The 18,023-nt window shown below is 48.5% G+C and overlaps 1 protein-coding gene across 1 annotated transcript in view; it reads left to right on the forward strand.

Annotated features, from left to right (window-relative positions):
• Positions 1 to 5,104: 5,104 nt before the first annotated feature.
• GPR139 (G protein-coupled receptor 139) overlaps positions 5,105 to 18,023 on the forward strand; it is a 39,821-nt gene continuing 26,902 nt past the window's right edge. Inside the window, exon 1 of the mRNA XM_030847149.2 lies at positions 5,105 to 5,228. Within this exon, the coding sequence (XP_030703009.1) occupies positions 5,105 to 5,228 (124 nt within the window). The remainder of the gene's footprint in view (positions 5,229 to 18,023) is intronic.

Genomic DNA, 18,023 nt, shown 5'->3' on the forward strand with positions numbered 1-18,023 from the left:
ACCTGGCACTCCCCTGCTGAAAACCAGAGGTAAAGACCAAACTCCTCACCACAGGCCACAAGGCCCTTCCCACTCTCCAACCGCAACCGGCTCCATGTACTCTCCAGCTCACTGCACCCCAGTCTCCCTGGTCTTCTGGTTCTTCAAAGAGTCCTTCTCACTCCCACCCCAGGACCTTTTCACTTGCTCTTTTTTCTCCCTGAGATGCTCTCCTCACTCCCAGCCCCGCATCCCTTCCTTAGTTAACTATTATTCATCTTTCACATCTTTTTTCAGGTCTAAATATTGCTTCCTCAAAGAAGCCTTCCCTGATTGCCAAACCACATCGGATATCACTAGTATGTGGTTTCTCATTCCTATGACTTTTTCTGTAAAGCATTTATCTAAGTTTATAATTATGTGTGTGTGTGTGTGTGTGTCTGTCTGTCTGTCTGTTTATGGTATCAGATGGATTAATTCATGCCTGTCTTTTGCACTTAAGATCCAGGAAAGCAGAGACCAACTTTTTAGAACAACTGTATACCCTGAACTCAGTACAGTGGCTGGCAGACAATTCTAGTTTGTTATAGTCCCCACTTCTCCCTTTTGCCTTCCCAACACTGAATAAAGTGTTAGTTACAATTTATATTATATTTGTGCTACTGTTTTTCTTAAAGAATTATTACTTTATACCACTGTCTCTGTCAAAGGGCGGAGAAATGAAAGCTCGACCAAAAAGGCTAGGTGTCACCAGAAAAATGGGAAATAGCCTATTTCCTTATGGAACTGAAGAATGAACAATGGTTCTGCCTCACTCATGTTTATTACCTGCCCAGGCTCATAGGTATTTGAGTTTGCAACCCCCGTCCCTAACATTCTCCATATCTATCTATTACATTTATTTACTCATTCATTTAAGATTTATCGCTGGACACCTACCTGGCACTGTTCTTAGCACTGGGATACGGCAGAGGACAAGACAGATGAAGTCCCAGCCCTAGTGTCACATGGAGCCCACCTTACATTGTGTAATAGTTTTCTGTTGGATACATGTCTCTCCACTAAACTAAGCTCCTCCCAGTGGTTACAGCACAGGCTCTGAAGCCAGACCACCTGCAACCTAATCCCAGCCAGGTGGCCTTGGCAAATTACTAAACTTCTCTGTGCCTTGTTTTTCTCACCTGTGAAATGGGGCTAATAACTGTACCTTCCTTCCAGTGTTATCATGAGGATAAAATGAGTGAAGACATACCTGTTTCATAAGTCCCCAATCAATGTTAACTCTTATTACCCACCTCTGTACCCTAAGCAGGGCCAGGTTCATGGGCGTGCTGTCACACAGGCCCCTCGCTTAGAAGGGCTCCATGTTTGGTTTAATGCTCTGCTGTTACCACTCTGAAATGCTTAATTTTTGAACAAGGGCCCCACAGTTTCATTTTTGCAACAGGCCCTGCAATTATGTAGCCAGTCCTGGTCAACACATGTCAAATGTCCAGTGAAAGTCTGTTGAAAATGAGTAAGTATATGAATTTCACCAACCACAGTTGTCAGCTCACATACTCCATTGTCTTACAGAGCCAGTCAAGTGGGTCAGCGCTTGAGCAAAATTAAACAGACTTTGTTGTTGACTCATCATGTCCCTCCCCCAGGACCAAGAACACCCAACGCCTGACCTTGGACCTTAAAGTTCTTCTCTTCCCACCCATCCATTTCCCAGGAAACCTGGACATTGACAGGCTGCCAAGGCTCTCAATAGAGCAGCAGAGAACCCAGTCCAATTCCCTGCTCTCCAGAACTGCAGTCTGCACCGTCTCTGCTACTCCATACCATTTCTCCCTGCTCCGCATCCCTAGAATGAGGCATACCTGGTTTCCTTCATCCCCATTTTACAGATGGGGAAAGGGAGGCTCAGAAACAAGACGTGTTAAGATTCCCCATGCAGCCCAGTCCCTCTGCCCAGTCAAGTCTCTAGTTTTATAAAGAGTCTCTAACTAGAGTCCCAGAATCAAACCACACAAATTATTTTTAAAGTAGCAGCCATATATGATAACGACATGCTAAACCTAGGATTGTGCCCTACCCCAACCCTATCAGCATCCAATGTGCTGACACTCCACAAAGACAAAGATAAACTCATTTTCCCCTGCCCGGCACGCCCTAGGTCAGTTGTGCTGGGACCCTCTATTCTTTCCATGTTTGTTGAGAATCTGCAAAATGCAAGCTCTGTGTAGAAGCACAGACAAGAAACAAACTAAATAATTAAATTGTATACTGTATGTCCATGGTGCTAAGCGTATGGAAAAAAATCAAGCAGGGAAGGGGCAGAGGAAGTGAGCGTTTTGGACAGGGGTTGTGTGAAAATTTCCATTTTAAATAGTATTGTCAGGGAAAGCTTCAATGAGAAGGAGACGTATAAGCAAAGACCTGCAGAAGCAGGTTAATTCAGCTTTATGGAGAAAGAGCACTTCAAGCTGAGGGAAGAGCCAGTGCAAAAGCCCTGAGGCATTATCCGTGGTTCGCAAGGTAAGGAGATCTCTGAATAGACGGGGAGCTTTGTCAAATCACATACACCTGCCCCTCCCCAACCCCAGTTTCGCATCTCAGTCTAGTTGCCTGTAGACACATCTAATCTATAGGTTCTTGAACAATTATTTGTCAAGCCTCTATGATGACACTGCTCTATTTATCAATGCACTGGGGTTCTTTGTTTTGTTTTTGTTTGGGGCAGTCACATTTAAATGGGAGAGTACACAACAAACTTTTGATATCTAACTTGGCTTGAGATATCAGACCTGGCCTCAGTGGGCCCACATGACTGTGTAATAATCTAACAACGATATGTAATGATCTAAGAATCCTAGCAGTGATGGGAACTGGACACAGGCCCCTTGTTGGGCAGAAGGGGCAAAGGTCCCCTCCATCTTGGGAGACCTGGAGAGGCTGGGGAAAGCCCACCCAGTCCCCTTCCCCCTGCAATAAATGTTATTGAGGGGGGTGCTGTCGGGGCGCAGAGTGGGGTCATAGTCTTTTCTGAGCCCATCACATGCTCCTGGGATGACAGCTGCTCAGCCCCACCTCTCCTTGGGATTTCTGCAGAATCTTTAACTCTCTCACATGCACTGCCTTGAGCCGCAGGTGTATCTCCCTTCCCAATTCTCTTGTGGCCCACAGAAGAGCTGCATGGGGAACTCTCCCCCTGTCTACCCTGAGGAGAAGGGGGTGCCCATTCACCCCAACTCTCCAAGATTGCCTAGATCCCACCTGCTTTACCTCTCTTATCCTTCACTCAACCCTCAAACACTAGACCACCCCCAGGTAGCTCCCACGTGAGTCTGAGTGTGTGTTTGGTGTGTCGCATGAGTGCGGTCATTGTGCACGTTGACAAGGATGCCTCTGTGTTTTCACGTGTCTGGATGTGGGATGAGAGGGCTTCCACATGCCCCCTGAGAGTGTGATTGTGTCCCCATGACTAAGTATCGTGTCTGTGTGAGTGTGGATGAGTGTGTCTGAGTGGCTGCAACATCCCATCCCTGGCAGGAGGGCTCCATGTGGAGGGCTTCTGCAACCCTGCCCATGTTCCATTCAAAGGCACTCAGCTCAGGGACAGTCCACCTCTGGCCTCCCCCAGAGCCAACACACACACTCAGATGAACGCACACTTCCTTTTTTTTTTTTTCTGTTTGTTTTCTTTTTTTTTCTTAACATCTTTATTGAGTATAATTGCTTAACAATGTTGTGTTTGTTTCTGCTGTATAACAAACTGAATCAGCTATACATATACATATATCCCCATATCCCCTCCCTCTTGTGTCTCCCTCCCACCCTCCCTATCCCACCTCTCTAGGTGGACACAAAGCACCACGCTGATCTCCCCGTGCTATTCAGCTGCTTCCCACTAGCTATCTATTTTATATTTGGTAGTGTATATATGTCCATGCCACTCTCTCACTTCGTCCCAGCTTACCCCTCCCCCTCCCTGTGTCCTCAAGTCCATTCTCTACGTCTGCATCTTTATTCCTCCTGCCCCTAGGTTCATCAGAACCTTTTTTTTTTTTTTTTTAGATTCCATATATGTGCGTTAGCATATGGTATTTGTTTTTCTCTTTCTGACCTACTTCACTCTGTATGACAGACTCTGGCCCGTCCACTTCACCACAAATAACTCAATTTCGTTTCTTTTTATGGCTGAGTAATACTCCATTGTATATATGTGCCACATCTTCTTTATCTATTTATCTGTGCGTGGACACTTAGGTTGCTTCCATGTCCTGGCTATTGTAAATAGTGCTGCAATGAACATTGGGGTACATGATTTTTTGAATTACAGCTTTCTCAGGGTATATGCCCAGTAGTGGGATTGCTGGGTCATATGGTAGTTCTAAGCTCAGCTCCTCTGGTCCAGGAGAACGGACAACCCTAGAGCATCTTCGCTCCTACAGCCTCCTCTTCCCACCTCCTGCCCTGGGTGGAGAATCCTCAATATGGAGATGGACTCGAAGCCCTGGCAGGGGGTGGCGCGCGGGCGCTTGGGGGGAAAAGAAGTGGCTGGGGGGAAGGTTGAGAAAGGCAAACTGAGGACACGCTGGAGGAGTACGGAGCCTTTGCGGGAGAAGCAGGTCCCACCCACACCACGCCCCTCCCATGCGGTGGGGAGATGAGGGTAGTCTGTTCCCACCCAGACTTCCTCTGGTGTTCCCAGGTCTAACTCCATCTCTAACCCAGAATCCGAAGCCGAGAGAGGCAGCTGGGACCCCCTCCTCCCGAGCATCTCCCACCTCCACCTCCACCGCGTCCAGGCATTGCTGATTGGCTGCGGGGAGCGGCGTCCCAGCCCCCCGGCTCCGAGGCGGGAGCCTAGAGGGTCGGAGGTGGGAGGTGCACAACCGGGCTCCGGGAGCCCCTCCCGAGTCCCTGCGCCCTGCGCCCTGCGGGAGGGCTGAGCCGGGACTCCAGGCGAGCAGGTGCGGAGGGAGCAGAGGGGACCACGGCCGAGGGTAGAAGCAAGTCCTGCAGGGAGAGGCGCTGCTGCTCCAGCTGCTGCCTCGGCGGCAGCCACCACCGAGCCGGCGTCCAGAGCAGGGCTGGCAGGCCGGGCGTAGAGCTGAGGCGAGCGAGGGGCGCGCTCATGGAGCACACGCACGCCCACCTCGTAGCCAACAGCTCGCTGTCCTGGTCCCCCGGCTGGGCCTGCGGCTTGGGCTTCGTGCCCGTGGTCTACTACAGCCTCTTGTTGTGCCTCGGTTTACCAGGTGAGGGGCGTGGGGGACAGGGAGGGAAGACGGGAGCCCCGAATGCGGGGTGACCCTGCCCGGGACCCCCAGGCCTAGCCACCTTCTCGGAGCGATCCCTGACGCCCCCTCTGAAAAAGTTTACGCCTTAAGGGCAACTGCGGACATTTCCAGGCTGGGGGAAAGGAAGTTGCGGTGGCCTGGCGGGGACCGTGCGTGTGTGCGTCTCACGAGTGTACGCGGCAGGCGATGGGCAGGGTGTGAGTGGGGTCGGTGTGAGTGCGCGGGATTCGAGCGTGTCTGTGTGTATTTGTGTGCGCGACTGAAGCGGTCGGCGCCCGTGAGGGGGTCCAGAGGGGGCTGTGCGTGTGACTCGACTGCAAGTCCGGACAGATGGTTTCTCGGGGGCCTCCCCTCTCCCGTCGCCCCCAGACTAGGGGCACCTCTGCCCCTCTGCCCCGCGGCGTGTCGCCGCCTGACCCGAGATGAAGCTGGAACCCCTGATCCTGGGCACTCTCTGGCCCCCGGGGGGCGCTGGGATGGAGCGAGGGATGAGCCCCCGCTGCCACCCTGAGGAACGCGTCTCCAGACCGGCTAGAAAGAGTCGGGGCGGCTCCGGAGCCATGCCCTGGACAGGGCAAGGGTGCAGAGGTACACGCGGGCTGCCGAGGCCGCCACCTCAGGGGGTCACAGTCTCCTTGAGGACATGCCTCACCCCTGGGCTTTGCCTCCTGGTCCACCCACCCTAGGCAGCTCAGAGCTGCTGCACATCTCTGGCGGGTCCCACATCCTAGCCTCCTGTCCAAAGTATAGCTGAGACTTGTCCTGAGTTCCTGAAGAGAGCTGAGCTGTTGGGAAGGGGCTTACTGAGGGGGGAGGGGGGAGTTGGTGCTTGCCATGGTCGCCTGAGGCGGGGGCGGGCTTCCTGAGGCTCCAGCTTGAGAGGGACCTTTCTTCCAGCTAGTCCCTGAGACAGTCTCTGTGGCAGAAAGATTCCTAAAGGTCACTTCCATGCAGATGGGAGAGAGCGACAGAAAGAAAGGAAAAAAAAAAAATCCAATCTATGTAAAGCCTAGAATCGTAGCTTCATCAACCCCACTGTCTTTAGCATCCTGGGATCCTGGGAACTTGGGAGCTGGATTTCTGAGAGCCTTGTGAGATTTCCTTTCCAAAACATTCATCTTGGTAGTCACGGACCCTGCTAAGGTTGTTTAAATAAATCCTCCCTCCCAAATTTGGCAGGTTCGAGAAACCATAAGTTTGCTAAGGCTGAGCCTCTCCCCCAGTGAGTGATGGGAATTTTATCACTAACATTGCTCTGGCTGCCCTTGCAGAGAGGCTAGCCTAGTTCGCCCTGCTGGGGTGGTGATGTGTCCTGTAATTACCTAGAGCTGGAATTGATTTCGGCCCAGTTCCCACCTCCCCATGTTGGCCCCCCTGAGCCTCTCCAGAGCTCTCCTTTGGGGAGTGTTTTTGAGAAGGTTGGTTATTTGCTGAACCAGAGAAGTGACAGGGCCCCTTTCTGACTCCTACCCTTCACCCCTCCATCTCCTCTTTGGACTCAAGAGTAACTACTCTCTCAGGCTTTTCTGAAAACCCCTTAAGGGACAGAACCGTAAAGACGAGGAGAGACTCTAAGGGTCCAGAGCAGGGAAATGAGGATGGGGAGAATGAAGGAAAGCTCAGACCTTCAAACACCTCAAGGTGGGAGTCAAGGTACCACACACCTTTACGGCTTAACTCCTATGCCAGCTAGGACCTTCCTGACCCATTGACATCGGCACCTATTATATACCAGGCACATGCTCTTCAAGGCTGAGCTCAGGACTTAGAGACTTAAAAGAGTGGGGGATTGTGATCAGAACTTGAAGGGCATTGATGTGTTCATACATTCAGAGTTATGACCACCTACTGTGTGCCAAGGGCTAAGGAGGTGTAAAAAAGGGACTCAGAGACCCCTGAGATGCAGCCTCTGAGGTCAAGGAGCTCATACATGGAGCTTGTGATGGATGCAGAAGGACCAAACATTCTGGAGAAAATCGATTGGAGAAGCCAGGCTTGCAGGAAGATCATGGGTTTTGTTAATGGCTTGCAAGGTGGTTCAAGAGTGAAATCCTTAAGTCATTCTCTCAAAACCTTAAGGGCAGACAAGTATGTCCTAGTGACTAAGAATGCAGACTGTAGAATGAAGCAGAGCTGGGTATTAATCTATGAACCTTTCATGTCTCTGTGCCTCGGTTTCCACATCTGTAAAATGGGCATTATGAGAGTACCTACCCCTGAAATTGTGGTGAGAAGTAAAGATGTGGATGGAGGCAAGGGTGCGAGTGAAGCGCACAGCTCAGTGCCTGACACACCACACATTGATTGCTGCTGTGCTGCTGTAGTTGTGGTTATCATAAAGCTGCCTTGGTTATAAGGAGGAGGGGGGTTGCTCAGCCCTGCCTGAGCCAGAGAAGGGACTGGGAAGCATGCTGAGAATAGCACTCAGCTCAGTGCAGTGCTTCTCTGTCTGAGCTCACTACAGTATTCCCTGCCCTGCCCCTAGCCCCAGCAATTCGCAAACCCTTGCTACCTGGCCTCCGACTGGAAGGCTCAGCTATGCTGGGTGTGAAGTAACAGACCACAGGGCTTGGTAATATTGTTGAAAACTGAGATTTTAATTGAGTCACTTTTCCTGGCAGTGGACTCACCCCAATTCCAAATTCTCGCCATGGTGGTTGGAGAGTGAAAGAGCGATGGGGAATGGCTGTTTGGCAACAGGGGAGCTAGTAACTAGGGGAAAGCTGGGCTGTTTCTTAGCACTTTCAGCCTCTAGATTGAAAGGAAGAGCTTGGGAAAGGCCATGTGGTCCAATCCCCTGCCTCTAGGAATTACCCCAGACAGTCCAACTTAACTGGTCTGGTGTGGGATCCAGAGGGTTCTAATGTGAAGTATAGGCAAAGCTCTGCCACTTAAGAATTCTTATTCTCTGTACCACAATCTTCCCTGCCTATAAAATGGTGGTAACGGTAGTGCACAGGCAGTGTATATTAAATAAGATAACCTATGTTAAAATGGCTTAGCACAGGGCCTGGACTGTGGACCACGCTGGATCTTTTCCTGTATTAAATGCTTATATTATTGCAGTGAATCCCCACCACATCCCTGTGACCTGTATGTGCCCTGAACGCATTTTACAGAAGAGCAAACTGAGATTCAGAGAAGTGGAGCGTCTCATCTACAGTCACACAGTCCAGCCAGCGTGCAAACACCTTTCCATTGCATCCAGTGCCTTCATTACTGCCTTCATTACTACTAGTTCTTTTAACTAACTTCAGTTCTCCGTGCTGTGGGCTCACTGGAGAAAATTGGTGTCCCAGCTGTTCCTAACACTCCATCTCTTTCCTCCTCCATTTTAAATAAGCAAAATGTTTCCAACTTTTCAAAACACATACAATAAGCCAACAAAGCAGAGTTGGGGACACTGATTGGGCCACAGCTGGGACAAGACAGTGCAAAGCAAAAGGCAGTGCAAGAGGGAAAGATGAGCCTGAATGCCTGGGGGAAGAGAGTGGGAGGGAGGACGGCTGAGCCCCCCTGATAAGGAAGGAGTAGTGGAAAATTAAACTGAGATTTGAAAGACATTTTTAAAATTTTACCTTCTGAAAGGCACAGTGGATGTTAAGGGAGACAAAGTGAAGAAGATGAAGCCTGAAACTGCATGCCACCCAGCAGAAGGGAGCATTTCTACAACTGCCTGCCTGCCTCTGAGGGCTGGTGCAAGATGAAAGGAGATGATGAGTCTGTAGCCTGGCAGGTAGTAAGTGCTCTGACATGTGCTAGTTACTGTTGTTGTTAACCACAGGTGGAAGAATGGTGGCTGCTAAGCTGGGCTGAGCCCTCCAGATGTGTTCTCTTTCGCCTGTAAAATCTTTAGAGAAGATGTAGTAAACAGATTAAGAGTACAAAGTCTGGAGCTGGACTTCTGGAGTTTTGAGTCTTGGCTTTACTACTTATAAGCTGTGTGACTTTAGGCAAGTGGCTTTAACTCCTCTGTGCCTCAGTTTCCCCACCTATAAAGTGGGGATGATGATGATAATGGTACATACTTCATAGAGTTTCTGTAAGTATTAAATAAGTTAAGCACGTAACACAATGCCTGGCACACAGGAAGCACTCTATAAGTCATTTTTTCACCATTTAAAAATTAGGGAAATCAAGGGAAAATTCCCTACTTGCTTTATGACATCAGCTTTACCCTAATATCAAAACCAGACAAAGACATTACAAGAGGGCTTCCCTGGTGGCGCAGTGATTGAGAGTCCGCCTGCCGATGCAGGGGTCGTGGGTTCGTGCCCCGGTCTGGGAAGATCCCACATGACGCACAGTGGCTGGGCCCGTGAGCCATGGCCACTAAACCTGCGCGTCTGGAGCCTGTGCTCCGCAAAGGGAGAGGCCACAACAGTGAGAGGCCCGCGTACCGCAAAAAAAAAAAAAAAAAAAAGACATTACAAGAAAACTACCAGCCAATAGTCCTCATGAACATAGTCATAAAAATCCTCAACAAAATCTTAGCAAATCTAATCCAGCAATATATAAAAAGGATAATATGTAAGACCAAATTGGGTTTATCCCAGGAATGCAAGGCTAGTTCAACATTTAAAAATCATTCACCATAGTAACAATGTGATTCACCATATTAACTAAAAAGGAAAATCCATATAATCATTTTAACAGATGCAGAAAAATATTTGACAGAATTCAACATCCATCCATTTGATGAAACCTTATCAAACTAGGAACAGGGAGAGAACTTCTTTAACCTGATAAAGGACATCTATAAATAATCTACAGCTAGCATCACATTTAATGATGAAAGTTGGAATGCTTTCCCCTCAAGATCTGAAACAAGGCAAGGATGTTCGCATCACTCCTATTCAGCATCATACTGGACGTTTTAGCCAGTGCAATACGGCAAGAAAAAGGAAAAAAAACCCAGGTATACAGGAAGGAAGAAATTAAATTGTTTCTATTCACAGATGATATAATTACCTTCATAGAAAATCACAAAGACTCCACAATAAAAGTTCCTACAAACAAACTGAGTTCAGCATGTTTGCACACTGTTAATATGCAAAAATTCTATTGTATTTCTACATATTAACAATGAACAATTTGAAATTAAAAATTGGGATTTAAAAAAAAAAATAGATTTCCAGGTTCCCTTAAAAAATCAGAACTGAAAACATTAAGCTCATGTTCCCAGAAAGTAGCAATTGACTAGAGCTGAGTAATAGGCTGCTTTTCCTATGCAGCTGTGTGTGTGTGTGTATGTGTGTGTGTGTGTGTGTGTGTGTGTGTGTGGACATACACACACATTAAAAAGGTAATAACATTCATATTATTTGAAAACCTAAAAGTATAAAAAAGGCACACATTGCAGAGTCTCCCTCCCATTCCTTTCCCCTGCTCACCAGTTCCCAAATCCACCCCATCATCACCACCACCACACAAGTAACCACTGCATTAGTATCTTAGTTTCCTATTTATTCTTTCAGAGTTTTTAAGTATATATACAAGCAAATATGAATAGAGGATTTCAACTCTCCCTTTTTTTTACTCTCTCCAAAATGAGCACATTATTCACACCATCCTATATCTTGCTGTTTTTTCGCTTAATATATCACCCAGAACAGTATATATAATGCTTTTTTCATTCTTTAATGAAGCTGCAGGGTATTCCATTGTATATTTGTACCATAATTTAGTGGTTGCCCCCTCAAAAGCACACATGCACCCCAGTTCGAAACATTCCCTACATGGTGCACCTAATTCTCCTCTAAAACCTGTCTGGCCCCTCTTAATGCTCATTTGGCCTTAGGATTCTTGTTATAACAGTGGGAGAAAGACTACTACATGAGGAATCCTGAATTCCAGGATTGGTTCTGGTAATAAGTCACTGTGAGACATTGGACAAGTCATTCTTGATGGGTCTGTCAAAGGCCCAGGAAAGCTGGACTCTGCTTGTGTTACTCAGTTGGAGACATGGCCCGTAGATGGGACATAAGTACAGACCAATGAAGTATCTATGCTGGAGGCTGCCTGGGCTGGCCTTGGGTTGGGGTTCAGAACAGTAGCTTTGTAATCCTTGTCTCTGACTAAGAGTTCAATAAATGTTATTAAACTTCTGTGCCCTGCATTGTTTTGTGGCAATTTGAAATAAAACATGCAAAGGCTTCTTTTGTTTTTTAAATTTTTATTTATTTTTGGCTGCATTGGGTCTTTGTTGCCGTGTGTGGGCTTCTCATTGCAGTGGCTTCTTTTATTGAGGAGCACAGGGTCTAGGCGTGCGGGCTTCAGTAGTTGTGGCACGCGGACTCAGTAGTTGTGGCTCACAGGCTCTAGAGCACAGGCTCAGTAGTCGTGGCGCACGGGCTTAGTTGCTCCGCGGCATGTGGGATCTTCCTGGACCAGGGCTCAAACCCGTGTCTGCTGCATTGGCAGGCAGATTCTTAACCACTGCGCCACCAGGGAAGTGCACAAAGGTTTCTCATAGTCCCTCGCACATTGTAGAAGCTCAACAAATAGTAGTTCACATTGTTTTTATTGCCTAACATGTCAATGTGTTCAAGCCCTGAAGCCACACACTGCTTTGTACATAGGTCTTTTCCATAAATGCACAATTCCACTCCACGTGTACCCACCAGATATGAAGCTCCATGTCCTGGCAAACTAGGAGAGAATGATCCAGTGGATTAAGCAATCAATGCCATCATAAGCCTAGGGAATTTGTACCCCTAAGAGGGCTGCCTGTGGTTCAGTGAAACCTCCAGAAATAATATCAGTTCAGAACACGAAATGGTCTTCAGCTAAAGCTAGTGCAGAGAATGACAAGCACCACCAGCAAGATCACCCTGTATGCTGCAGCCGGGATTGCGAACAGAAGTGGAGCAGGGAGGGGAACACAGATCCCGCCACTGAACCTCCATGTAGATCTGAAATACGTGGACGATGTTTATAGGGGAAGCAGCCCTGCAATGCTAGGGGTTGGGGAGGGCAGGTGTCTTGAATTCAGATACCTGCATGGGGCAGAGAATATAAATGAACAAAATGGGCCAGTTTTAAGAACTGCTTCACTTATCCATAGAATTGTGCTTCCTTGCTGTTTTTCTGAAAATACGTGGCTCTCAATGATAGAGACGTATGTACCAAAAACACTGCCCTTTCCTCTTAATAACTGCTAGCACTTATGTAGCACTCATTATGTGCTAGAGATTCTTCAAAGCACTTCACATACATTAGCTTACTTAATTCTCACGACAACCCTTTGAGGCATGGATAAATATTATGCCCATTTTCCAGATGAGAACATTGAGACACTTACCCAAGGTCACATAGCTAGAAAATGACAGAGCAATATTCAGTACTGCTGTCCAGCTTTATTATAAGAAAATGGCAGCACACGTGTAATGACAGCTGACAACTGACAGTCAGGCTGGGTTGAGGGGTGGGGGTGATAGACAATAGGGAGGAGGGGGACCTGGGGGAGTTAGAAAGCGCTGCCACCACTCAGCTTTCCAGCCAATGGTCCAGTGTTGCCAAATTGTTCCCAAAACTCTAGAAATCCAGATTTTTATTTGAAATGTCCCAGTGTTTAAATGTTGGCAACTAACTCACAAATTTTAAAAACACTATGTGAGCCAGCATCACCTGAGCCAAATCAGACATGTCTGCAGGCTTGATACGGCCCACCAGGCTGCAGTTCACAAACTCCAGAGTGGGTACATCTTCCAGAAGCACCAAGAAACACCAAGGGGGTAACAGGGAGTGGAGAATAAAAGCAAGAAGCTAAAAGGAGGAGCAAGAAATAACAGAGATGGAGACCCAAAGAAAATGTGGGTAAATCAGAAAAGCATGCCAACTCAGGAAACCAGGGACGTGGCATAAGCTGGAAGGAAAAGCTCCAAGAAATACCGCACATTTCATGTTGATTATGTTTTGAAACACAAACCTACCATTTGGGGGGATGGGAGTTGCCCTGAGAACCTGACGGCGTGGGCTCAGTGGTCCTCACACCTGGATCCAAGTTCTAACTTTGTGGCTTCTATTGGTGGGGCTCTGGCAGGTTGCTCAAATCTGTCTGAGCCTCCACGTTTCCGCCTGCAGGAGTGGAACAGTGCCTTTCTCACAGGGCTTATGCTGTGGACAAAATGAGACAGTTCGCGGCTAGCCAGGGCCCAGAGCCCGCCACTCCATGGCTGCTGGTATTTGGTGAGTCCAAACACTTCCGTTTCACAAAATGAGGAAACTGAGACCTCACCCAGAGTCACAGAGCTGGCAATGACAGAGTCTGAACCAGAACTTAGTTTTTCCAAGTCTCGCTTAGTTCACTTCTTGCAAGATCACATGCTAGTGGTCTCTGAAGAGGAAGCAAAGTGATAAGAGTAAAGGAGCAAAAGGCTACAGAATTTCAGAGTGCAGAGTGATCATCTAGATTTGGGTGGTCCGTTGATGTTTTATGCAGGATCATTTTAGGTGGTACAAGGCTGCAGCATTCAATTCCTTTTCAGTTTTCTTAATCCTTTTGATTCCATCAAAAGGAGAGTCTCAGCTAGGTGCCAGTGTGTTTTTAACACCTTTACATATGTGCCAAATCTCCCTTTTTAACAGACACAGAGCAGACCTAGGGCTCGGCACCTCAGCAGGCAGCAGTATCTAGCTAGAATTTAATGTCACTCTTGTATTGTCATTGTATTTATTTTTAAGGCTACCTTCTGTTTACAACAGGAGGTGGGTTTGTTATCCACGATTGTCATATGTCCATGCTGTCCACTGTAGTCACCACCAGCCACATGTGGCTGTTGAGCACGTGACATTTATTTATTTAAAAATTTTTTTTTAATCTATTTATTTATTTTCGGCTGCATTGGTTCTTTGATGCTGCACGCGGGCCTTCTCTAGTTGCGGCGAGCGGGGGCTACTCTTCGTTGCGGTGCGCGGGCTTCTCATTGCGGTGGCTTCTCTTGTTGCAGAGAACAGCCTCTAGGTGTGTGGCCTTCAGCAGTTGTGGCACGTGGGCTTCAGTAGTTGTGGCTCGCGGGCTCTAGAGCACAGGCTCAGTAGTTGTGGCGCACGGGCTTAGTTGCTCCGCGACATGTGGGATCTTCCCAGACCAGGGCTCGAACCTGTGTCCCCCGCATTGGCAGGCGGATTCTTAACCACTGCGCTACCAGGGAAGTCCTGCAGTACAACATGCAGAACTGAGTTTATTATTTCATTTCATTTTACTTAATTTACAATTAAAATCTGATACTTGACTCAATTATTAGAAAATAACTGTGTGCTTGGAACAACTTGAGTTGTTCAACTCTTTCAACTGTACATTTTATGACATCTAAACAGAGATCAAGGATTTCCAGTGAAAATTTAGCATCCATAGAGAGATCTGCTGGAAGTGTAAAATACACAGCAGACTTTGGACATTTAGTATGAGAAAAAGTTAAATATCTGGGTAATTTATAGTGTTACATTTTTGGATGAACATGGTTAAATAAAATATATTGTTAAAATTAATGTCAGAACTTCCCTGGTGGTCCAGCGGTAAAGAATCTGCCTTCCAATGCAGGGGACGTGGGTTCAATCCCTGGTTGGGGAACTAAGATCCCACGTGCCACGGGGCAACCACAACTACTGAGCCCGTGCACCACAACTACTGAGCCCTTGCACCTCGACTAGAGAGCCTGCGTGCTGCAAATTACACAGCCCACACACTCTGGAGACTGCATGCCACAACTAGAGAGAGAAAAACCCACATGACACAACTAGAGAGATGCCCACACACCACAACAAAAAATAAATAAATAAAAATAAAATTAATGTCACCTGGGGCTTCCCTGGTGGCGCAGTGGTTAAGAATCTGCCTGCCGATACAGGGGACACGGGTTCGTGCCCCAGTCTGGGAAGATCCTACATGCCGCGGAGCGGCTGGGCAACGGGAGAGGCCACAACAGTGAGAGGCCCGCGTACCGCAAAAAAAAAAAAAAAAAAAAAAAAATTATGTCACCTGTTTCTTATTGTTTTAAATGAGGCTGCTAGAAAATTGAAAGTGCATATGTAGTTCATATTACATTTATATTGGAGAGTAGTATTATATAAAATATAAATTCAAGAAAAAAATGGCAAACCACTTTAAAACAAGATGTTAAGTAAGTAACAGTACAGGGGACATAAGAACATGGCAAAAGTCACAACACTGGTGGGCCAGTTACTAAAATCTGGGGAACACTGATCTAGTACAATGCTCTTGATGAAAAAACTGAGGCCCAGAGAGGGCAAGGAAGTTCCCCCAAGGTTTCAGAGCTAATTAGGGGTGACCTTGACCCCAAACCTTCCAGATTCCAAATCAAGTGAGCTTTGGCCATTGCAGGGGGGATAATCCTGCCATTTCTACCCCCACCAAGGGAAACGTAAGGAAGGTAGGGTCAGGGTGTGGGGAGGAAGTGGCTACCCTGGGCCCCGGTGGGCTTCAAAGGGAGGGAACTTCTCTGTACGGACGACCCAGGAGCTTGGTCTTCCTATCACGTGGAAGCAGAATGACTGGGGCTTCTCTTGAGGAAAGGCATGACCAGCTGAAGTACACTGAGGGGAAGCTAGGGCTTTTAACCCAAAGGTATGTTTTCATTTTGCCCCATGATGAAGAAGGATGAGATGAGAGACCAGAGAGCACAAAATTCAATCCAGAGAGCATCTGAATTCATTGATTCACTTATCCACCCATCCGTCCATCCATCCATCTGACCATGTGCCCGGCAGTGCCAAGTACCAGGCACTGTACTAGGCATATGGCAAACCAAAGAAGACCCCTGCCTTGCCTTTGTGCGCATGTGCACACAACTACACACACACACACACACACACACACACACACACACACACACACACACAGATGGGGAAGACCAGCATGATCAGAAACCCGAATAAATGTAAACAGTCACCTGTGAAAAGATCATGAAGGAGAGAGAGGCACATGGAGAGCTCTTTATGGGGTCCTGCCCAAATGGGGAGCCCAAGGATGGGGACCCTCGAGGGGAACAGCTGAAAACTGAGGCGGAGGAAGGGAAGGAAGGAAGGATGAGGGCGACGGGAGCGGGCTGTGCAGCCACCTGTGGCAGGAGGGGAGCTGGTGCCCGCACAGCGGGACAGAAGGGTCACCCAAGTCTGGGGGCCAAAAGGTGGCTGAGGTGGGGGCAGAACGTGGTGTGAGATGAGAGCCAAGGGGAACAGGAAGCCAGAGCTTCATAAAAACCACGCACGTTGACCCTGAGTTGGGACCACACGCTCTGCAGTGTGAGGACTGACGGGTCCACCAGCGACCTCTTTCCTTGCCCATCGTTTGCCATCGATAGAGCTCAGGGAATTGCTTTTCTGCCACAGACATTTCTTACCATTTTCAGCTAAGTGCAGAGCAAACTATCAGCCACATCCCTTCAACTGAGGGCCTCTACACGCACACAGGTACACAGAGATGCGCAGACACGCACACGCACACACACAGACATATAGACAGACACACACACACAGACACGCACACAGATACCACACTCCACAAAGTCACAGAATGGCCAGCGATTCCGTCCTGGCTGCAGCCCTTGCTTTTAGCATTCCTCGCCTCACCCCACGGTTCAGCTCCACAGAACCGCTGACAAGAACCACCATCTGCCTCTTGAAAGAAAAGCACCGGCTTCCCTGGAAGGTGGTAGAACAGAGCAGTGACCGCAGAGGGAACTCGAGCCAGTGGGGCCAGTTTTTGAGGAGGGTGGGGATGGATGTTCCTTAAAGGAATCACACGACCCATGCTCTTGACCTTCACAGAACGCGGTTCCTACACATGTCCGCCCTCCACACGCAGGACCCTTCCAGAACTCCACTGCTCCTGGCCAGAGGGATCAGGGAAGTAACATTGGTTTAGGAATTGAGTTCCACTTTGCTAGCTGTAAGGTCTGGAGCAGGTAGTTTGCCCTCCTTCGAGCCTCCACTGAGCGTATGCATGTGGAGGCCCTTTCACGCGCCAGGAACCCTTGTTGTCACTGGAGGAAAAGCAGAGGGACAAGCAGTCAGCAAGTAAACCACGCGTCCACAGAGTCATGTTAGCTAGTGATGCGCGCTACGGGGATAAGAAGACGTGGTAGAGTGATAGGGGGCAGGCAAGGGCTCTCCAGAGAGCTGATGTCTGAGTGGAGATTGGAATGACGAGAAGGCGGGAGTGGCAGCGGGGAAGGAAGGGCGTGCGGGCAGAGGGACCAGGAGGGTGAAAGCCAGGAGTGGGGACTGCACGCTGCCTCGGGGCTGCGATGTGACGAGCGAGAGGTGGGGACGAGGGAGTCACCGGCTGGATGCTGCGGGCCCTTCGGTCCGGTGAGGAGCTTGGATTTTACTCTAAGTGTTGCAAGACACACTAAGCAGGTGACATGACCTAATGTGAGGTTTTCAAAGGCCTGTCTAGCTGCTGTGAGAAGAATCGAGGGAAGGTGGTACGAGGGGAACAGCAAGCAGCTGAGGAGGTGGCTGCCGTGGGAAGGGATGTGAAGGGTTTGGGCGCCGGCACAGGGCACGCAGTGGGAGTGCAGGTCAAGGGTCATGTTCACAGCCCTCACATCCCACTCCTGCCCTTTCCACCAGCTCCTCCGTCTCCAAGTAAAACAGAAGTAGCCAAAAGAAGTGAGCCAACTAACGATGTTCTGGGACGTGTGCCCACCCCGGGGCCATGGGGGGTACCCGCGTTGGGAGGGCCATGGTCTCGGTCATGGCCATGGGCAAGTCCCGCTGATGACCCAG

Source organism: Globicephala melas, chromosome 15 (genome assembly GCF_963455315.2).
Source record: "Globicephala melas chromosome 15, mGloMel1.2, whole genome shotgun sequence".
Classification (NCBI taxonomy): domain Eukaryota; kingdom Metazoa; phylum Chordata; class Mammalia; order Artiodactyla; family Delphinidae; genus Globicephala; species Globicephala melas.